Below are 24064 nucleotides of genomic sequence, written 5' to 3'. Positions count from 1 at the left end.
ATCTCACAAATCACCACAAAAGAACTTACTCATGTAACCAAAAACCACCTGTTCCCCAATAACTTACAGAAAAATAATCACTGGGGAACACTGTATAATAATAACAGTCATTTTCTCATAAAGACAAAACAAAACCCCACGGAAATCAACAACAACAAAAAAGGCTACTTCCCAACCAACTGTTTCCTAAATCCTTATTCTGTTCATCTTTATTCACAGAATGTATCAATACCTGAAATGATATTGTATATTGATTAAATTGTTTATTGTTTGCCTTCCCAACTAGAAAGTAAATTACACGTGGGTTGGGACTTTATCTTACTGCTGAATCCAAGCACCTTGTACAGTGATTGGCATACAGTAGTCACTCAATATATATTTACTGAATAAAGGAATGAAAGCCCTATGGGTGGGATAAGGATTCTGCTCTCTTGTTTTGCAGCCCAGAAATACTGATGGAAGGTTTTTGTAAGCAAAGTACATAATGTGATCAGAGTGGTGCTTTTAGAAACTGAAATTATGGCAGCAAATGTACAGGAGAGATTGAAATAGGAAGAAATGAGAGGTGCAGAGACCAGTTAAGACGCTGTGAGAGTGGAGAGTAAAGAGAAATGTTTAGGAAGTTCAATAGGAATAAATTTATTGATTGAGGTAAAAGGAAAGACTAAGTCAACAGTGACTTGAAAATTTCAAGTGGGAAGATGGTTGCATCATAAATAAAAGTATTATAATGAAAAAGAGAAGGTTTTGGAGCAAAGGTGAAGAGTTTAGTTTTGCAAATAATGGTTTTTCAAATGTCAGTATGACTAATGCAGAAATGTCTAGCAGGAAACTGAGAATGAGAGCTTGAGTACTGAGAGAGAAATTTGGTTTGGCATGAAATTTGGGTTTTAGAATCAGTAACAGGGTGATTGTTAAAGCTATGTGCATAACTGAGATTACAAAAGGTACACAGAAGGGGTCCAGGGACACCTCATGAAACACAGACATTTAAGGAATGGAAGGAAAAGGAAAGTCAGAGAAGAATTTCTTTGGATATCATGGTTTTCAAGTTTTTCAAAAGTAGAACAATTGGGAAAGGGTTATATAAATGGAAACTCAATAGAGAATGGGGAATTTCACAAAAGAACAGGTAATCCCTGATGTCACAGCCTAATAGAAAACAAGGACAATGAGGCTGGGCACGGTGGCTCATGCCCGTAGTCTCAGCAGTTTGGGAGGCTGAGGCAGGTGGATCACCTGAGGCCAGGAGTTTGAGACCAGCCTGGCCAACATGGTGAAACTCCATCTCCACTAAAAATATAAAACTAGCCGGGTGTGGTGGTGCATGCCTGTAATCCCAGCTACTCAGGAGGGTGAGGCAGGAGAACTGATTGAATCTAGGAGGTAGAGGTTGCAGTGAGCCAAGATCACACCACTGCACTCCAGCCTGGACAACAAGAGCAAAACTCCATCTGGGGGGGGGGGGGAAAGAAAAAGAAAAAGAAAACAAGGACAATGAGCATTGAGAAAAGAGACTGAATATGGTGGAGACAGGTGGTCACTGGCAATCACTGAGAAAGTGTTTGCTCTGGTCATGCCACCTTACCTGAGCTTTGAAAGAGGGGGAAGAATTCGGAAGCAGAAATAATAAAGAAGGAGACAAACTCTATGATGCCAGACCTCTCAGAAGCATTCAGCTCAGCTGGCCACCCCTTTCTGGAAGCACTCTTCTCTTCACTTTCAGGGTTTTCTCTTTATATCCTTGGTGGCTCTTTTTCTGTGGCTCCTCTTACCCTTTTCAACCTTTGGACACTGGATTTTTAAGGTTTTGTTCTAGGTCTTTTTCTTCTTTTAAAGATTGTATTCTTCTTAGACTTTCCTTTCTTTTCTATCCCCTCTTTTTTCTCTCTTTCCAGGTGATCTTAAATGTTCTCATAGATTTAAATGCCACTTTTATGCTAAATATGCCAAATTTATACTTCTAGGCCAGGACACTTTTCTGAGTTCCCAATTCACATATCTGCAGTTGACAGTTCCATTTAGATGTCACATAGTCATTTAAACTTAATGTATCTAAAACAGAACTCTTATTTCTACCACATATATTCCTTCCTGTCTTAACCAAGAGCTCCACAAATCTATCCACTTGCTCATGTCAGAAGACTCAGAATCATCCTAATTATTCATTTTCCCTCACTCCCCCCACAGAATCTATCAGCAAGTCCTGTTGATTCCATCTCCTTAAGTTTTTGCAAATTCACCCCCCTTACTCTGTCTTTGCTGCCACCATGGTAGACCAGGCTGCTACAGTAGCCTCTTAATTGCTCTCTCTGCTTTTGCTTTTGCTTTCCTCTAGTTCCTTCTTCATATACCTGCAAGGGGTATCATTTTCTTATTTCCATCTAAAAATCCTTCAATGGCTAGCTGTTGAATTCCAAATAAATTCTAAGCTACTAATTAAGCTATCTCCGCCTACCTAAGATCATCTTGATTTTACCCTCGCTCACTGCACTTTAATGACAGTGGCCTTTCGGCTCCTCAAACAAGCCAGGATCTTTCTACCTCAGGGCCTTTGCGCAAGCTGTTCCCTCAGCTGGAATTGCCATTTTCCTCACTCTTCCAAGGGCTCCTTTTCATCCTTCAGGTCTTATCCAAAATAGTTCCTCACTGAAGAGGCCTTCTCTACCTATCTTCAGTAGGGTCTCTGATTACTCTTTATTTCAGCTCCTTGTTTCTTAATAACATTAACATGAGTGATAGTGTGTCGTATTTTTCTTTGTGTAGGGATTCTTATTTCCTTAACTAGAAAGTGGAACCTCAGCTTACTCTTTATTTCCCTAACATCTAGCATAATGCTTGCCACAAAGTGAGAGAAACTCACTAAATATTTAGTAAATAAATGAACAATACTTTCAAAACATTGGCAACAACTGGAGTGAGATGCAGAGGGCAAGAACTCCCAGGAATCTCTGACTTGAGAGGAGGCTTTCCAGGATGTACTTGTGCATGTTTGCAGAGAGGGTGAGACCGAAGAGGGAAGGGGGGGCGGCTTCCTGATGAGGTAAAGTACCCAAAAAGGAATCGGGTTAAGGGCACAGTTGGAGGGGTTAGCCCAGGCAGTGTGAAAGGACAGTGCTTCCACGGTGGGGGTATGATGTGGCCTCAGTATGAGTGGAGGGAAGGATTAGGAATGCTTACGTCCGTCCTTTCAATTATAGACAAGGAGAAGGTGCGATCATGTGTGGGGAGTCAGAGGCTTGGAATAGGCAAAAAGACATGGGCTGTGAAGGTCTGAGAAGGGGTCAAGGACAGGTTAATAAGAGGTCTGCTGGTTGGAAGAGCTCATCCAATGTCAGAGAGAGGGAATTTGTAGTAGGACTTTACAGGAGCCAAATTAATCTAATGTTACCAGCAGTATTAATATGGGATTCTCAAAAGAATTCCTTGAGAATGCAGAAAAAAATTCCCAGGTCAATTTTATTCTTAATCTTTATATATGTGGGACAGATATTAATCTACTATACTTTTCCCAAAAAATAGCTTAATCTTTTTACATTGGTTTATTAATAACAATAGACTGAAGAAGAACTTTCATGGTTTGGTTACAGCAAAAATGTTACATTTCATGGTTTGCTTTGCTTTTCATTCCAATAATACATTTGCTTGGCCCAGTGCTCTCAGAGTGGGTTTTAAACCACTGACTCTGACTCTAAAGAATGGGACACGGCCAAGTGACAATGTGCTCAGTGTTTCATCCTGAGTAGAAAAGAGTGCCTACTTACTTTCATTCTGAATTTAGGGTTGCCCCTTTCTCCTACAGGGGTGGTTTGTGGGGGTGAATAGAAGGTTGTGAAATCTGAGAACAGCACTCTGGAGTTCCTCTGGGGGTGAGCGAAGACTCTGCCCACTTTCTCCCTACACTCTGGTTCAGGCTTCCAGGATGATCACATTTCACTGAGTGCAAGGGACCTGAATAGCCAGCAACTGAACCCCCAGCCTCAATAACTTTCTCCACTCTGATTTCAAAGGAGCTAGGGATGTTTCCTGGTTGAAAGCCTAGGGGCCTTTTGTTGCCAGCTTAGGTTTGGGAAGGATCTGGCAACAGGGTGGCAGTTTTGTCCCCCTCTATGCCAGAGAGGGAGTTGGTGTGGGTTTTCTTTGTTTCTTGCCTGGAGAGTGCATGCATCATTTCCCTTCTGTGGAGGCAAAGAGGACACCTGGGCTTCATGATGTGAACAGAAAGGTAGCACCAGACATAAAATTATGAATCCTTTAAGGTGTGCTTACAATAAAACGATGTGAATCTTCTCCAGGTATTTACCCTGACCCATCTGCTTACTCTGGCTTTGACATTCTAAGTCAAGGACCAGCTACATTTGATAAAACCATCTTTAGATGAGCACTGCATAGACACTCATTGATTTTTTTTGACTTTCAGGTCAAGCTGCCCTTGAAGTACCAGTGAGTCTCCTTGGAACTGTACAACTACATTATGTTTCTTTTCTTTTCCTAGCACTTGGGAGGCCCTGCTAATGTTTATCAGCTGATCCTTTGTACATGGACTGAGTAGCAGAAGCCCTTTTGGTGCTTGTTCTCCCATGCTTGTGCTAAATAACAAACCTCTTTCTGCCTTCCAAAAATGTTGTGACTCTTTTCACTGGTAGAACCCAGTAACAATTAGTTTCATTTAGGTTCAGGGTCAGAGAAAGGCAGGCCCACACAAGAACCCAAAAGCACCAGTTCTTCAGAACAACTGGGGAGATTCTGGAATAGCAGCATATTTCAGAGAACCTGGAGAGGCTGCATATGTGATCTTTAGGGGCTTGGCGGAAATCACACCTAGACTTCACAATTGAATTGGTGATGAGTCCGTTTTCTAGAAACACTCCTCACAAATCTTCAAGAACCCAGCAGCATCCTGATGGCACGGCATGGAAAGATGACTTATTTGATTGTATCTCATCATCTCTGTATTGCAGATGCTTACAAACTGCGTACCTCAGTGACTCCCAGGCAGAAGGGCAGGTGGCTGTTATTACTCACGGTATACAGTTAACACAGTAATGTGGGCCAAATGAACTTAAAGAGCCAGAGCTGATTTTGGAAAAAATGGATTACTGCTATAATGGAAAACAAATAAATAAGACACTCTTTTTATACTGTCTTTAGACTGGGAATCCAACATTAAATAAATAATTTAGTTGCTCCCTTGAAGATACTTCCATCACACTCCACTCCCTTTGTTGTGTAATTCTCTGCCAGTTCTACATGTGCATATGGCATTAGGGTGCAAGGGTTGAGCCCCATGGGTGATGGTGCTGGAATCAAACCCAGTGACTCTGTTCATCTTGGGTGAACCATGAGGATGCTTCACGACTACATATGGGCTGGGTGGGTGGGGATGACAGGGATTGGGTGGGTTTGGGATGACAGAAAGAACTAAAGTGTGGTCGGTTAATGGGTTCTTTTTGTACTAATATATTTTTGATACTTCCTGAGTCAAAGCATTTAATTCTCTTCTAATATATACAGTGTTAAAAGTGAATCACAATACATCAGACTTTTACTCTGCATAGCAAATGTGTTGCAAGGGAATTAGTAGAACCATAAAGCAGTTGAATCAATGTAAAATAAATGTTCTTATGAGAGAGTCTTGTTATTCTCTGTGGGTGAGATAATTTTTTGATATTATATATTAATGCATGAGAATACACAGAAGTCTTCTTACTTGGAACGTCTATGATGGCTACTTGGTTGCTTAGTCAGAAATTTGACTAATGCAGATAATCACAAAGAGACTTACGTGTTGCATATTTTATTTTAGCCTAAAGCACATAAATGTAATATTCTTGATGAAGAATGTGTTCTGCAATTGGGGTTCTGCCTTATCTTTTTTTGCATAAATCTCACTCATAATGCATCATTTACTTTCCTTAATTTTAGTATTTTTTAAAATTACATTTTTTTTTTTTAGTGGTGCATAAACTCAACTTTTGTGGGAGCTATCTGAGGACAGAGTCCTAGATATTTAAGATTTTTTCCCCCACATAGTTGTGTGTTCACCCCTGATTTTAAAGTATTTTTAGTATTTTAGTATATTTATATTTTGCATTTATCAAGCTTTTCTAAAGCATTCTATTTTCATAAACCATCCATCTTTCTTTCTGTACCATATGTCATCAGTTTATGCAATAATATAAAATTAAACCATGCCATTATAATTACAAATACAACTGGCATAAAAAGGTTTGGGAATGGGATGGGTGCAGTGGCTCACGCCTGTAATCCCAGCACTTTGGAAGGCCAAGGCAGACAGACTGCTTGAACCCAGGAGTTTGAGACCAGCCTGGGCAACATGGTGAGACCCCCTTTCTTCAAAAAATTAGTAAAAAATTAGCTGGGCATGGTGGTACGTGCCTAGGGTCCCAGATACTCAGGAGGCTGAGGCGGGAGGGCTGCTTGAACCTGGGAGGTTGAGGCTGCAGCGAGCCATAATCGCACCACTGCACTGCAACCTATGTGACAGAGTGAGACCCTGTCTCAAAAAAAAAAAAAAAAAAAAAAAAAGTTTGGTAATGAACATGCTGACTCTTTGCAAGCATTCAAACAATGTTAAGAACAGAATTCTGTGGATACTAAAGATCATTTCGTGCTCTGCAAGCCTCAGTATGTTTTGTGGGAGTTAGGAGTGTTGGTTAATCTGGCCAGTCAGTGAAGAGGAAATAAGTTCTGAGAGCTTCTACTCTATTCCAAAACAAATACAATATTTACATAAGTGGGCAAGTAAACTAAATAGTGTTTTGTGAGCTTTGATTTCCCACACACGTAAGCGTGACATTTTGCTTACATATACGTGTGTGTAAGAGATAAGAAGCAGGAGAATAGGAGAGATGGACCTTTACGTCGCGATATTGGACATAATTCCATTTTTTGCCTCATTCCAGAGCTTGTAAGAGATGTGCTGGTGAACATGCACTGGATAGATTACATTTTTATTACAAAAATCTGTGACTCATACTCATGACTTTTGAGTATAATCTTTATAATATCATAGGTAAGGTCATGAAGTTTTGAATTTACTTTTTAAAATTAAAAAATAAATTATAAGTGACAAAAATGCCCACCATCTCTTTCAGTAAAGTTCTAGGCAGAGTAGTCTTCTCCTTAAGTGATAAGCTGCCATTTCTTGCCACAATTCTTGACCTGAGGTAGAAGCTGGCAGCTGCCTTTTCAGGCTGCAGGGTAACAAGATGGATGAGGCTCTGGGCAGGGATGGCCTGCTTTGCCCTGCTACCTCCCCACAGCTGGCCTCAGGAATCCCTGGTATTTTGTGCCATCTCTTCAGTTGGACCATTTACTTGAACGTGTCTTGCAGATAGAAACAGCTTAGATATATTTTGGCCCTTATGTTTCCTATGCTCAAATACAGTCACGCAGGTGAAAGAAAATACGTTCTGAAAATCTGTGGGTTGGAAATGTTGGCATAAAGTTGTAATTATGTTAGCAAAATCTGAGGTGGAGTGGGGGCACCTTTCTGTGTTTAGCATTCAAGAATTCTTCCTCAGAAATAATACTGAAAAACAAATGAAAACTCTGGTCCAGACTTTCTTGATTTTTTTTTTTTTTAATGAGATGGCTGAGGCTATGGTCAAATTATAATTTAAGACACTGGTTAGGCTAAAGTGTTTTTTCTTTTCAATAGCACAATGAATTCCAAATCAGGAGATTTAAATCCTTCTTTCTTTCAGGCAACAAATCAACAAATGTTTATTGACCTGATTTTGAAGATACAATTATGTTTCTAGTATACCTATGTACATTAGTTTATAGCTAATGTGTTCATGTGAACAATATACTGTTGGTAGATTTCCATGGCACGGTATAATTCTCTATAAGGGAATTTTTTTTTTTTTTTTGAGGCAAGGTCTCACTCTATCACCCAGGCTGGAGTGCAGTGGCATGATCTTGGCTCACTGCAACCTCCGCCTCCCCGATTCAAGCAATTCTCCTGCCTCAGCCTCCCAAGTAGCTGGAACTACTTACTTGAAACTTCTGTGATGGCTACTTGGTTGCTTTGCCATAATGCATTGGCAGTAAGAATTAATTATTAACTTTAATATGCCAGCATTAATTCAGGAAACATCAGCTTAGATGATGTTGTAGAAACATTTTGTAATGGTAAACCCAATGTAAGGCATGTATACTATGTACGTGCCAACATGCCCAACTAATTTTTGTATTTTTAGTAGAGACGGGGTTTCACCACCCTGGCCGGGTTGGCCTCCAACTCTTGACCTCAAGTGATCCACTCGCCTCAGCCTCCCAAAGTGCTGGGATTACTGGCGTGAGCCACAGTGCCCAGTCCATAAAGGAGTCTTTTAAGGAAAGGTGATTCACCTAGTATCAGATAGTAGGTGGTCATAGAAATTGTGCAGTCAATTTTGAAATTTAGTTGCCTTGAACTAGTATGTCAGAACTAGTAGGTACATCTTCAAACAGAATCTCCTGCGGTGATGGCATCATAAAATTTGGGTTCTGCTGTGGCAGGTAGCTCGGCACTAGCATTCCATCTTGTTTTTTTCGGACGGTGGTGGAACAACAGTAATGACTACCATTTACCTAGTGCTTGATAAAGCACATCTACATGTCCTAGTCTCATTTTATACAGATAGCAACTTTGTGTTTGGGGGATATCTCAATTTTACAGAGATGTTAATGACTGCTTAATAACACACCTCCATGAAATCATAATGTTAGGGCCAGAACCCAGGTATCTTGACCCCAATTTTTCTATTCTTTACAAAACAGCATGTGCTCAATGCTGATAGAATAATAATAACTGATAAAAAGTGCCCAGAGGCATGTGTGAGATAACATCATTGAAGAAATACTCTGTCATCAATGCTACTTTAGATTCTCATTAAGAAAGAGTTCCCCCAAAGAGGCGTATGATAATCTACTTCACAAATCCATGCCAATAGGTTGGCATGGAACTTGTAGATGCTCATAATAGTTTGAATGTTTTGGTGGGTAGAGGCTGGGGTATGTGTGTCTCCATTTTTGCTTGGTAACTGATAATAATCTTGAATAGTTAGGAGCTAGTGTGTTGTTCCTTTCACGGCCAAGTAAAGTTTTGATACCATCAGATAATGCATTGGTAGCAAGAAGTAATTTTAACTTTAACATGCCAGCATTAATTCAGGAAACATCAGCTTAGATGATGTTGTAGAAACGTTTGGTAATGGTAAACCCAATGTAAGAAGAGTTGATTCTCTGAAGGGTCCTGGTACTATCAGGACAAGAGTATCCGTGTTTATTCCAAAAATTTACACAATTTCTTACTCTTAGATTTTACAGGAGGATGAAACTCAAGGCATATATTTGGGATGTACATGTTGAGTGCACAGTATACTATATACATAGAACCATCCATATGGTTTGCTTCTAGAAAGACTGTAAGATTTTTCTGCATGAATTCTCAGACTAACTCTGGCTGACATAAAATTCTTCTACATCCCTGAAATACTCACTTCAAGCACAGGGTCTTAGGTGAAGTCTGTATTCAGATGCTTACTCAAGAGTAATTTTATACTATCTGCTGCTGTATGCATCTTTTAAAAATAAAACCCCACAACACTATCTTCATCACAGTAACAGCAGTAAATAGAAGGAGGACAAACTGGCCTTCAAGAAGAGGTTATTATCAGGAAAAATTACTTCAGGAAAACCTGATCTGAAGTTATTTCAGAATAAATCTAAAGCAGATCAAAAGGAGAAACATAATAACAGGAAGGATTTAATAACAGAAAATAACTCCAGGGAAACCCACTCTTAAATCATTTCAGAAGAAATCTGGAACAACCAAAAATGAGAACAATAACAATAGAAAACGAAAATAAATGGAGCTCCACCAGCAATCAGAAGATCCCCTTTTCCAGTAGCTCCCAGTGCCTCAGCTACTGGAGCTACTTCCCTTTTCCATTTTCTGCCATCAATGCAACTTTAGTTGCCACATCAGAACCCAGGATATCTTTTCATCACAACCTCCAATTCCCAAGCCTCTTCTATGTTCAAACTGTGGGTCTGCATCAAAACACATAGGTCTTTTTTTCTTCCTGTTGTATTAAAGGTGCTTTCATTTAACTTCCACAGCAACGATGTCTACACAAACAGCAGCTATCATATTTGACTGGGCACTTGCTATGTTCTTGGTACCAGGTCTTTTATATCTATTTCACTTACTCAATGAGCTAGTTTCACTAATATGAAACTGCTTTCAGGGATCACAGTTCTTTGAGTTGTTACTGGCTTGGAGCAGCACTGATCCCACCATGATAGCCCTCCAAAAGTTGATCTAGGGGACAGATCTCACTATCTTAACCGAAGCAGTTCCATAGTGAGTATTGAAAATTCACTGGCGCAGCGTATCTGTAGAACAAAACCTATATTTTGATACTTAATGTTGATACTGTGGGTTCTTTTAATATAGGGGATTTCCTTTTTTCATCACAGTGTAACATTTAGAAATACTCTCACTTAGGATGCTGTCATTTCCTTATTTATTCTGGATACTTCCATAGTTATTAAGGTTTCCATTAAGTGCAACATGGGCAATTTTAACTCAGAAATACCCAACCATAATTTTCAAACCAAATTAATCAAAACTAAGGTCTTGATTAATGTATAAATAAAAGGTATAATAGTCTAAATTTATTTTATTTCCCACTAGGAATCTAGAATATGTTCTTCTTAAAATGAATAGAAACAATGAGCTCTCTTGTTTGCTTTTTCTGTCTTTTTAGGTTTCAGACAATTTCATTAATGAGTCCGTTAATATCAACGAACCTGCTATGGACCAATAAGGCCTTAAAAAAATTCTTCGAAGTTTGACATCTTATAAGATTTTTACTCTCATATTCAAGACTAGATTTTTTTAAAAAATAGAAACATAATTAGGTCATTCAGAAACCTGTTAAGTACGGGTTAAATGTCAGTCAAATTAGCACAACTGAAAGGGAAATCAATGAAAATGTTTCTTCCCCCGAAAGTCACAGAAATGACCTTTGAAAACCTGCTGTGTGGGTTATTCTGGCAAAAGAAACAAACTGGTGACTAACTGAGAGGTATATTAAGAGTTTCCCACACACTGTTTAACACACAATACAGCAATTCTTTTTCGTCAGAAGGAGAAAAGGAAGACTAATAAAAAGAAGGATAATAAGCTGCCAGGCTAAACTCACCAACAACTGCATCTCAATGGGAAAAGGGGCACCTGGGTGCCTCAGTAAGTTAAATATATTAGAATTATCCAAGAGAAGCAAAATTAAACTTGAATTCAAACCATTGCTTTGAAGGCTGGGATGATAAACTGTCTTCCCCTTACTGGCAAGAAAAGCCTCCTGTTTTCTCAGTTTACAGTTTATCCCATCATGAGTCACAGATTTTCATTTGCTCTCTACATATAAAAAGTATTTTAAGAATGTCAGATGACTGCTCTCTTTCAAGTTTCCACTCTTCTTTCAAAATGCCCATTATTGCTTGTGAATAGCGAAGAGCAGCCGGAAACCACATTATTAAACCAACAGAATCCTTTGAAACCAATGGCATAATCTTGTAGACATTTACTCAGATAACCTAAGAAAAACATTCAGATCTTTAGGTGAATGTATTTCTGATTTTTATTCATTTTGTTGCTGCTGTGCAATCAACAAATACAACAAGTTCTGCTTAATACAGCCCTAACAAATTTTCCTCATCTCTGACAAGTGTTCTGGGTCTTGCTGATGAGCTTTTGATGAGTAGTGGAACAATGCAAGAATTGGTAACTTAAATCTGTGCTTCACTAAACAAACAAAAAGCTTATCATTGTTTAAATCACAGCTTAAGAAAATGATACATTTTTATTTTGGCAACAATCCAGAACTCAAGAAATACTAAAGGTGGTTTAAAAGAGAACTTAAGGGTTTTTTTGGACCAAAATGTTACGGACATTCTTTAGATAAGCATTTATAATCTACCTCCCAGGTTCAAATGATCCTTTCACCTCAGCCTCCCAAGCAGCTGGGACTACAGGAGCGTGCCACCACACCTGGCTAATTTTTGTATTTTATGTAGAGATGGGGTCTTGGCATGTTGCCCAGGCTGGTCTCAAACGCCTGAGCTCAAGCAATTGGCTGCCTTGGCCTCCCAAAGTGCTTGGATTACAGGCGTGAGCCACCATGCTTGGCTATAATTATTTTCATATAACTCCCCTTTGGAATACATTAAAGGAATAAAATAAAAATAAATGTATAATTTACACATTTCTTTTTATGTCACTCCTATATCCCATGACATTCTTATTAGGGCACAAGTTCCAATGACTGTTTTATAAATTCTTTACAATGCAGGGAAAATTTTTGCTTCAGTGGAAAACTATGCGTTGTTCAGAGTACACCCTTCCAGGTTTTTGGATTCTGACTTTACGGGGCTCTGCTCTTTTCATAGTCTTTGAGCTATTTTACAACTCTGTAAGTTGTTGATAACTGGTAGCAATGCGAAATAATTCTTGCCTATGGACATGTAAATAAATTCTGCCTAGTGGAGGTTGAAGTGACTTCCCTCCCACACTGCGGAAGGAGCCAGTTTTGCCTCTATTTGCACATTGATTTCATATTCCTGATCTTTAAATGTTTCTGTTCTTTGGATAGTGCTTTGAACTGGTTTTAACATCTTACTGGTTTCTTCATTAATAATGACTTAAATTTCAAAAATGAGTTAAATGAATGTTTAGCATGTGTTCATTTTCTATCTTTGTGAGAATCATGATTTTACTTTATTTATTTGGAAAATTATCCTTTAATAACAATTTAAAGAAAAAGTAGGTTTTAAGAGGAAAGTTTTGAAATTAGGTGACTATAATCTCTGATCTCACAGATGGTTACCAGTCTTCTTTTTCATTTCTTTGTGCTGTAATTTTATTCACAGCTTTCATTCATTTTTTAACCCCGGATAAACTTTTAAAGAGTGGAAAATCAATGCAACAATTGATAATTTAAATTTGTGCTCCACAAAGTTAAAACAGATAAACTATCAATGTTTTTAATCACCATTTAAAAAATGATATATATTTATATATTTTATGTATTTTTAATTTTGGCAACAATCTAGCACTCAAGAAATATTAATGATGGTTTACAAGACAACTTAGTTGGCCCAGAAAGATGTGGAAAGCCTTTAGACAATAATAAGTAGTATGTATTTTCCATATAACTCTTTTGCAAGTGGATATTTTTATTGAGACCATCCATAGGAACCATTACATTGTATTAAAAAAAAATTTCACAACATGCAATAAATAAAAACATATTTGTATACTTACTGTGCCCCACCAGAGAGCATCTGCATATGTAGAAAACTCTTTATTGGCATCCTTTTCCACCAGATAGACAAGGAAAGATGAAAAAATAAGAACCAAAAATCCTATGTACCAAGCTGTGATTAGTTCCTAGGTATAAAAGGAATGAAAGATTTTTAGAGGTGGGAAATCTTTGAAAAAGGAAAAAATAATTCTATGATGATTCTATTCACTTTACTACTTCTTGGATGTTTATGATGGCTCTTAAATAATCCATTGCACATCATGTCCCAAAATTGTTTTAACCAATTTCTGCAATGACTAAGTTTGCTTGTGATAGGTTTATTAAATATTACAGCAATCAATGAAAAAGTTTCAAAAATTGTTTTTTAAACGCAGAGAGCAAATCTTACCTTGCTGTGAGCATAAACCACCGAACCCAGTAATTTCCAAGTGCCTCCCCTTCGGTCCATGCGCACCATGCGGAGGATCTGTAGGAAACGGAGACTTCTGAGTGCAGACGTGGCAAAAATATTACCCTGAGTTTTTGCAGAAACAACTGCTATTGAAGCGATAAGAACAATGGTATCTGAAAGAAAGAGGTCAAAACAGCCATAATTAGCACGACCAGGAATTTTTATTTACCAAAACAATATTTTCAAAAAGTTCACTTTGACCTATTTAAGGCACAAATAAACAGATCTTGATCCCCAGCTGCAGAGTGAAAAGGCAGAGAATGGGACCTACCTGTTGCTGTAGTTCTGACCCTTTGGCCATTCTGTGCTTTACCTATGCAATTTTGAACAACGTATTATTTAACTTTCAACAGATTGGACAATGGGTTCAAAAAAACCTAAGGTTTCAGGGAACCTGAAGACTTTGGGGCAACCTTTCACAATGTCTCTGGTTTCATCCTTTTTCCTGTGGCAAAAGGAGCTCCTGCCTCAGCCCCCAACACCATGGCTTCTGGGTGGTGTGACAGAGGCATCTAAATGTGTCCAGCCATAAAAGTGCCATAAGATATAATCATTTCTCTTGTTTTCCCGCCAAATAAGTTTGCATTTCCTTTTCCCCAAAATTCCCTAATATGGCACCTGCAACTTTGCATATTAACAAAGGCCTCGACTAAGCTGAATACTGTATGCTTCCTGTATAGAATATTCTTTAGACCTGGTTCACCAATTATGTGTAAGTTTGCTGCATAATTAAATAATATTACATTTTTATAATAGGGTATGTAAGTATAAACACTGTGCATTGCAAGGGAATGAATACTTGGTGTTTGACATATTGACATTTGACTGAAAAAATCTACCTTTTTGTAAGCAAAAAAGAGAAAAAGAGCATCTAATGAAAGCATAGAAAAGACAAAAGAGAACTTAATCACTCCACAAGTAAATATCTGAGTGTTGGGAAGTAGGCTTTGAAGTGGGATAAGTGAAGTGGCGATGAATGGCCTCCTGAGGCAATTTTAATAAAATTTAGCTTGACTTTAACATCCTCAAATACAATTTCCTTCCTGCTCCAAGTGGGTTGTGTATGACTGGGCTTCCACACTCCAAAGAGGAGTTCCATTTCAAGGGTGTCACATTTGTAATGTTTCTGTCACCCTCTGGATTAACTGCCTTATGAGTGAGTATTCCTCATTCAGCTCATCCTTCTCCCTGCACTGAGAAAGGTCTGGTCTCCTGGTGTGGACTGAGAAGATCTTCTGAGCCTCTCTGCTGGTGCCCCTTTTTGGGTCAGTGCTTTGAGAGAGAATTGGCAGTGCAACTTTCAGCTGAAGGGCTTTTTCTTTTCTTTTCTTTTCTTTTTTCTTTTCTTTCTTTCCCTCCCTCCCTCCCTCCCTCCCTCCTTTCCTTCCTTCTTTCCTTCCTTCCTTCCTTCCTTCCTTCCTTCCTTCCTTCCTTCCTTCCTTCCTTCCTTCCTTCCTTCCTTCCCTCTTTGCTTCCTTCCTTCTTCCTATCCTTTGACAGGGTCTCACTCTGTCACCCAGGCTGGAGTGCAGTGGAATGAGCTCCGCTCACTGCAACCTCTGTGTCCCACCTCAGTCTCCCAAGGAGCTAGGACTACAGGCATGCACCAACACACCTGGCTAATTTTTGTATTTTTTGTAGAGATGGGGTTTTGCCATGTTGCCCAGGCTGGTCTCAAACTCCTGAGCTCACATCATCTGCCAGCCTTGGCCTCCCAAAGAGTTGAGATTACAGGTGTAAGCCACCAGTGCCTGCTCTGAAGGACTTTTCCCATCAGATCTAAATGCATGTGCTTTTGTGGGTAAGTACTCAGAGAGCCAAAGAGAGTTACCACTCTTGGCAGCTCTTGGAAACAAGAAGAAACTAAATGTGTTGACACTGACATCAAAGACATATTTTAAGTGAATAAAGGTCAGTTGCAAAACAGTATGTACAATGTGATTTTATTTTAATAGAAATAAATATTAGTATGACTAGGAAAAAAATTTGAGACTAGGCTGGGCGCAGTGGCTCACATCTGTAATCCCAGCACTTTGGGAGGCCGAGGTGGGCGGATCACAAGGTCAGGAGATCGAGACCATCCTGGCCATCATGATGAAACCCTGTCTCTACTAAAAATACAAAAATTAGCTGGGTGTGGTGGCAGGTGCTGCTTGGAAGGCTGAGGCATGAGAATCCCTTGAACCCAGGAGGCGGAGGTTGTAGTGAGTCAAGGTCGTGCCACTACACTCCAGCCTAGCGATAGAGCAAGACTGCATCTCAAAGAAAAAAAGAAGTGAGACTATACACTGATTATTACTATTAATTATCTCTAAAGGTAGTGAGTTGGAATGAATATATGCATAAAGGGGCTTTTCACTTTCTAAATTATTAATTTCCATACATTGGAAGTTTATAAGGACTATTTCTTTGCAATTAAAAAAAGTTTATAAAAAGAGTTATGTGCAAACACATCTCTTGGTTTTCATCATGTGGAGGGATTTACTCCTGAGACTAGTGGTTTACAAAGAGACATTACTTGTATGGCCCTACTGGATATACATTTTGCTTTTATTTCATTGTAATTCTGCCTTCTCCCAAGTGTAAAAAGAAAAGAAAAAGATGTACTGCCTCATTTACTGTGTTAAAATATTGGAAATACTAGAAATAAGTACATGGCTAGTAGAAGTGCAGAAAATACTACACTTAAAACTTACTATGGGCTTGGTATTTTTTTAGTTCTAAGGTTTTTTTTTTTTAATCAACATTACCTTATTTAATCCTTATAATGACTTTATGTGTTAAATATCCCACAGATCCCATTTTACATATGAAAAAAGTGAGGCAAAAAAAGCATATTTTGTATTCATTTTTAAAAAAACTCAGCTATCAGTTTATTAGACTACAGCACAAAAGGTATGCCATAAAGCTAGTTCATTAGAGAAAACCTAGAAGAGTAAGAGAAAGATTGTTGATTTGAGACAATTTAAAAAATTATGCACACGGTGAATCACAATCTAAATGTTTGAAGTTCCAAAATATGCAAAGGTAACCACAGATTTGATTTAATACCCTCATTGTAATTCAGATCAGACGAGAAAGTTAGAGTTCAGTAAACTGAAATCATAGATAAGCAACCAAATGGCAAACAGTGAGTGCAGTCACAAAAATGTTTCTGGTTGGGTTACAGTCATCCACTGGAATTTTGCTGTCGATAACACTTAGAATATTTCCTAGGCTAGTATTTTACAAGTTATAAGTAATCTTTATTTTTATTTCTATTTGCGTATTTATTATTTTTGTGATCCACTATTTCATAGAATGGAGGTTCCACAGCGTTGGATCATTGTTTTGTTCACGAATGTATCCTAAGTACCTAGAACAGTGCCTGAAATATAGTAGGCACTCAATAAATATTTATATAAGATAAATTAGATTAAAAAACACTTAAAAGTTGCCTGAGCTTTGTTCTCTTACCACATCAATGGCTTATTCACTGGGATATCAGCCTAAAACACTCAAGTTAATCAAAGGATCACTTCGATTTTTAGCACGGAATTCTACTGCAACATAATTGTTACAGCTATCATCCATTAGAGTTTATTTTAAAATCTCCCTATTATTTAAAGTATATGCATATATATTAAATTGGGGGAGTAGCTTAAGTTGTGCAGTTAGTTAATTGTCTAAAATATTTTTTGAAACATAGGAAGCTTGTTTTTAGTGAAGATAACATATTTTAGTATAAGGTAGAAACTATGGACAGCCCTTGAAGCTCACTGGCTTCAGGTTTATTTGTTTATCCATTTATGCATTAAGTAGTTAATTGACTGTCAAGAATTACATTAGACACTTGTATTAAAAATGAATATTCAATCATTCTTCTGACCATCCATCCCTCACAATTATTGATCAAGTGCCTACTGTGTACCAGGCACTGTGCTAAATGTTTTATATCTTGCAATGATTCCAAATGGGGAAAATTTTGCCTTCCTGGGACATTTAGCAATGTCTAGAGACATTTTGCATTGTCATAGCTGGGAAGGGGGTTGCTATGAGCATCTAGTCGTAGAGACCAGGGTTGCTGCTAACCATCCTACAATGCCCAGGACAGCCTCCAGAACAAAGAATGACTCAGCCCCAAATGTCAATAGTGCCAAGGCTGAGAAACTCTGATGTATATTATTTTATTTAATTCTTCAAGCCACCCTATGTAGTAGATGGTATTATAACCTTCTCTTTCTTATAAATGAAGAAATTGAGGCTTATAGTGGTCAAGTCCCTAAGGCCCAACATGTGTAAGTGATTGAGCTGGCCCTTACTTGACTCCAAAGCTATGTCCTTAAGAATTATGGTATACCACTCCATCCAGTGTGGGATAGGGGTGGAGGAGGAACAGAAAGGGGGAGGCTATGAAAGCAGGTGGATAATAAATCAGGAATAAATTGTTATCGCATAAAGCATTCAGAGAAGAGAAAAGTGCAGGGAGGAGAAAGCAGAAATAAAATGATGCTGAAAAACAGATGGTACTTTTATGGCTGCTTCAAGAGAAAATGGGGCTAGAGAAAGAAATAGAACTGCTAATAAACAAGGAGGAGCTCTAAGTCGCATGAAAAAAAAAACAAACATGTAATCCGGAACTCTTGAAATCTACCTCTCCCAAAGGAAACAAATTAGAACAAGTTGGGAAGTAGTGAAGAAAGAGCTATTGATTATAAGCAGCCCAGTAGATATGTGAAATACAGGTTTACAAGGTATTAGGATCACAAATTTACTGAATCACTTAGAATGATTTACACATGAATTCTTGAAATTTGAGGTGACTGCAAAGATTTGAACAAAATAAATACTATAATGATATTTAAGACACATAAGGACTGTGAAAGAGCTTATTTTTAGATGCCACTGGAACTTTGCTCAAGTATTATTTAGTCAGCAAAATCAATATGAATTGATCACCATGGACCCTGTCTAAAAGGTGTTAGTCACTGAAATACCAAAGAAGTCTTCATTATTCACATTCAAAGCTTCCATATTGTGAACTCAAGGATTGGGTTAAAGCAAGGCCAATTGTACATCTGAACATGATGGACTGTGTTTTGTTGCTACAATTACACTATATAATGTATGTATTGGAAAGTATAACATGGCTCAATGTAAAAACACAAAGAAAAGAACTAAATCATCTGGGTCAAACAAAGCATGGTTGAACACTTTCAAACTAGTAGTTACAGGGACAGATAAATTCTCTCGAGGTAAGTAAGCCACAAAGAGGGTAGATCTTGATTTCTAGAAACTGTCTGGAGACTTCAGGCTTTTAAAATTTTTGTAAATTAAGTTATTCTAGAGTCTCAGAAAGTTTTATAACTAACTAACATAACTAACTAACTAACATAAAGGTAAATAACTAACATAAATTTACCTCTTTCCTTTAAAGTCACTTCATCTTGTTCTCTCTCAGATAATCAGAAGTGCAATAAATACAATGTTCTTAATGTTCATATCTCCCTCTCCCACATTTTTTTTGTTCCAGTTCTTTGAATTATTTTAGTGGCCTCACTATAAGCTAGATTTTGAATAATTTTAATAAAATATACGTTTTAAAGTTATAAAGTAAAATATCAAAACAATACAAATATGTATAAGGTAGGACACTAATTTATTTAATTAACCAATTACCTATGCTATAGTGTGGATATTTGACCCTCCAAATGTCATGTTGAAATGTGATCCCCAGTGTTAGAGGTGAGGCCTAATGGGAAGTGTTTGGGTCATGGGGCAGGATTGCTCATGAATGGCTTGGTATTGTCCTTGAAGTAATGACTGAGTTCTGGCTCTACGAGTTCTCTTAAGAATTGGTTGTTAAAAAGAAAATGGCACTTATGTGTTGTTAAAAAGAAAATGGCACTTCATCTCTCGACATGTGATCTCAGCACATGCTGGCCACACTTCACCTTCTGCCATGAGTGGAGGAGACAGCCTGAGATTCTCACCAGAAGCAGATGCAGGCACCATGCTTTTTGTACAGCCTGCAGAACTGTGAGCCACATAAACCTACATTCTTTATGAATACCCAGCTTTGTGTATTCCTTTATTATAACACAAATAGACTAAGACACTTATTAATGAATTTTTAGGTTACTTTTTGTTTTGCTATTAAAATGATGCTGAAATGTATAGTCCTGTACATTTATTTTTAGGATAAGGAATTTAAGGCTAAATTTCTTGAGACTGAATTGTTGGGATATTTTGATTTGTGATTGACATCAAGATGCCTTCAAAATGATGGTACCAATTCTCACTAACAATGTATGGAAACACTTATTTCTCTCTCTCCTTGCTAATAAAGAGGAATGCTAATAATGATAAAAATAGTACTAGTAAAAGCTAATGTTTACTGTTCACTATGTGACAGACATGGCTCTAAGCATGTTCATGTATTACCTTGGATATAATAAGTCTTCAATCTTTGCAAATACAGTAAGCAAAACAAAACCATCCCCCTCCTGTTTTAGACTCCTGGATTTCGTGTCATTTTTAAGTCATGGAAGTTAAGTTATCTAGAATGATTTTGTCCAACCAAGATTATAAAAATATTCTTCTATATTTTATTTTGGCACAGATATGCTTAGTTAATGAATTTATGTTTACTATTCAGGATAGTCTTTGTGGCAAAGGTAGCTAGCTGTCTACCACAGATATGTGCTTCCCTTCTAAGGTACAGCATTATCTCCGAGAAGTGGCTGCCTATTCAGAGGTCTCATTTCCCGGGACCCCCTTGCTTCTGGGTGAGGTGAGGTGACTAATTCTAGTTAGTGAAGATGAATGGAAATGATGTATGCCACTTTCTGGTCGAGGGCAAGCACATATGGCGTATCACTTTCTCTTTTTCTATGTCAGTTGCAGTTTGGTACTAAGAATGCCCTTAGAAGCTATACGCTGAAGATGGCAGTGCCTTTGTCAGCCTGGGTTCCTGAATGACTGCATGGAACAGAGCCTTTACCATATACGACAACCCCAAACAAAGAATACCTTTATTGAACTATTACACAGATAAGAAGTAAACTTCTATTTTATTTAGTTACTAGAATTTGGAGATTTGTATAATAACTAAGCATTACTCTAACTTATTCAATCATTAGCTTTAATGGAATTTTTGTTTGTCTCTGTGGTGAAGTAGAGAACAAATCTTACTTTTTATCCCATATGAAAGTCAATTTTCCCAATACCATCTAAATAAAAACTCTGTCATTCTCCAAATGTTTCCACATACTTATTGAGAAGCCTATTTTGGGATTCCATTACGTTTTATTGCCTATTCCTATATTAGTGTGACACTAATGTTATTCCTTTTCAAAGTAGTATCAATTATTGTAAACATATTAATTTTTCCCACGTGAATTTCAGAATAAATGAATCAAGTTAAACAACAAAATTCTGATACAGACCACATATTAAATTTACAGATTAACATCTCCTTCTTTATTGTCTTCCTCATCTCATATCTACTGAGTGGTTTACTTTTATTGATTCTGCGTCCATAATATGTTTCATATCTAATTTTCCCTTTCCATTTATCCTGTCTCTTCCTTAGTTCAGGCCTATGATACTTCTCTCTTGGTCATCCCTACAATGTATGGCCAGGTTTTCACTCTCCTGTTTTTCCTTTCTCTAAACCACTTTGTATTCTAATACCATGTGAAAATGTTAAGATGATTAGATTGCCTCTGTGATTTTAAAAAGGTCTTCCAATATGTAGAACAAAGATCAAATTCTGCTACCTGGCATTCAAAGTGCTCTATAAAATGCTGCTGCTCTGCCTGGAAGGCCCTTCTCCCTTCTTTGCCTGGCTAACTTCTGCTTGCTTCTGGAACTCAGCACGGATATCAACCAGTCAAGGTCACTTGTGCCCAGAGGTCTGAGGTATGCTGCTGTCATAACACTTATTACCCATGATTATACTAGTAGTCTGTTTACTTGCTGGTTTTTTCAATTCCATACATTAAAAAAAAAACTCTACACAGATTGAAATGCAAAAAACAAACCCGGAAAAAAAATGGCAACATATATGATGATGAACAAAAGATTAATATCTTTAATATATAAACTTAAAACACTAAGAAAACATGCTAGTAGAAAACTGGACAGAAGGCACATACACAAATTTACCCTAGGAAGAAATAACAATGACTAATTAATGTATGGAAAGAAGTTCTTTACAATTTCTAGTTTTGAAATTTAAAACAGTAGAAAGGTACCATTTTATCCTATCAAACTGACAAAGTTTAAAAAAATGAACTGTCAATGTTGTCAAGGCAGAGAAAAAAAAGCTATTTGATGAAGATTTTCTGTAAGAATAAATTGGTATGATATTTTTTGGGGGAGCAATTTGACATTATTTGCCAAAACCGTTAACAATGTGAATGGATATTATTTCAGGAATTTAAACTCTAGGGATGTATGATAAAATTGTAGATGTTAACAAAAGTTTGCATCAGCATACTTATTAAACTATTATTGTTTTCTCCTCCCAGCTCATACCTAACACTATTAGTAATAGTATAAAAAATGAGAACGAATCCAGATTTCTAATGAGGATGGATTAATAAAAAACAACATGGTATATCCCTTCCAGAGCATAGGCTGTGGTGCTCAGGTGCCTGAGTTCCAATCCTGGCTCTGCCGCTTAATAGATAGGTTACCTGGTTAAGTGACTGAATCTTAATAGCTGGGTTACCTGGTTAAGGGACTGCCTCAGTTTCTTTATTTGTAAAATGTAGATAATAAAGGCACCTATGTCATAGGGTTGTAAGAATTGAATAAGTTAACTGTGAAACATCTCAGTGCAATACTAACACACAATACATTTGAGCTAATTTATTGTTACTATTATTATTACCACAAATGTGATACAACCACAAAACATCATGTCTTAGAAGAATATTGTGAGATAAAATGTTTCCAAACAACATTATTTAAATAATTGATTACATAGCAGGATAGCAGGATTTCAGTTTTGCTCTCCAAAAAGATCATGTATTTTTTTTTTTTTTTTGAGACGGAGTTTCCCTCTTTTTGCCCAGGCTGGAATGCAATGGCACAATCTCAGCTCACTGCAACCTCCACCTCCTGGATTCAAGCGATTCTCCTGCCTCAGTCTCCCCAGTAGATGGGATTACAGGCACCCGCCATCATGCCCAGCTAATTTTTGTATTTTCAGTATAGACGGTGTTTCACCAAGTTGGTCAGGCTGGTCTTGAACTCCTGATCTCAAGTGATCCACCGGCCTTGGCCTCCTAAAGTGCTGGGATTACAGGTGTGAGTCACTGCACCTGGCCAGATTATGTATTCTTATCGTATATAGAAAAATACATAGTATAAATACATATATTTGCATATTAATGGTGATTATCTGTAGGTGGTAAGATATATATATATATATAGTCCAAATGATCTTTAATAGCCATGCATTGCTTTTGTAATGAGAAAAAAGAGAACCATAATTTATTTAAAAAAGAAGCTATGGCCTAGAAAGGTTATTACATTGGCCAAGGTAATTTACTTAGTCAGTGGTGGGAAAACAGAAGAGAAATGGGCAACATTTATTGAGTACCTCTGATGTATGAGGCTGTGCGGGATGCTCAGTACACAGACTCTATTTCATTGTTTCTCCATAATAGCCCTTCAAGGAGGCACAGAGGTTATGAGTGTAAACTTCATGTGTAACAGCCCTGGTATTTCTAGTTCTGTCCTGTCTTAGTTGTGTGACCTTGGGCCTATTAATCTTGCTGAGTCTTGGAATCCTCACTTATAAATAGGGAATAGATCCCTTTTTTTTCACAGGGCTATTGGGATGATTAAATGAGATAATACATACAAAGTCTTTAGTCTGCCTTAGTGTGCCTGGTATCATGTTAACTCTCATTCTAAAAAAAAAAATGTTTTATAGATATACCTTTCCCTTCATTTTTCTAGATCAGTAATTTGATACTAAAAAAGTTCAAGAATCTTATCCAAAGCCATTTAGCTGGTAAATGGAGCCAAAAATAAAACTAATTTCTGTTTCCAGAGCACTTATATATTTTTTTCCCCATGTTTCTCTTTTGGTAGCTTTTATTTTGTAGAAAGCCTAGTAAACAGGGATGTAGAAAGTCAAACAAAGGCTTACATGTGAAATTCCAAGAAGCAAAGTATTATCAAGACTATGGAATACAACTACATGCAAATGGTTGATATTCAGGTAAAATTTAGTGAAAATATTATAATTAACATGTTTTTTATATTTTAGGTT

At 37.5% G+C, this 24064-nt stretch overlaps 1 protein-coding gene across 6 annotated transcripts in view; it reads right to left on the bottom strand.

Moving 5' to 3' along the window:
* The window catches only part of KCNQ5 (potassium voltage-gated channel subfamily Q member 5), a 564981-nt gene that overhangs the window by 113695 nt on the left and 427222 nt on the right, over nt 1-24064 (bottom strand). For all 6 annotated transcript variants that reach the window (XM_017958019.3, XM_017958018.3, XM_017958020.3 and 3 more), the window contains exons 4-5: nt 13732-13907; nt 13343-13468 (exon numbers count right to left, since the gene is read on the bottom strand). In XM_017958019.3, coding sequence (XP_017813508.2) covers nt 13343-13468; nt 13732-13907 — 302 coding nt within the window. The remainder of the gene's footprint in view (nt 1-13342; nt 13469-13731; nt 13908-24064) is intronic.

This window comes from Papio anubis, chromosome 6 (genome assembly GCF_008728515.1).
Source record: "Papio anubis isolate 15944 chromosome 6, Panubis1.0, whole genome shotgun sequence".
NCBI lineage: Eukaryota > Metazoa > Chordata > Mammalia > Primates > Cercopithecidae > Papio > Papio anubis.
Note: the sequence above shows the minus strand (reverse complement) of the source record. Positions and strands in the feature narration are given on the sequence as shown.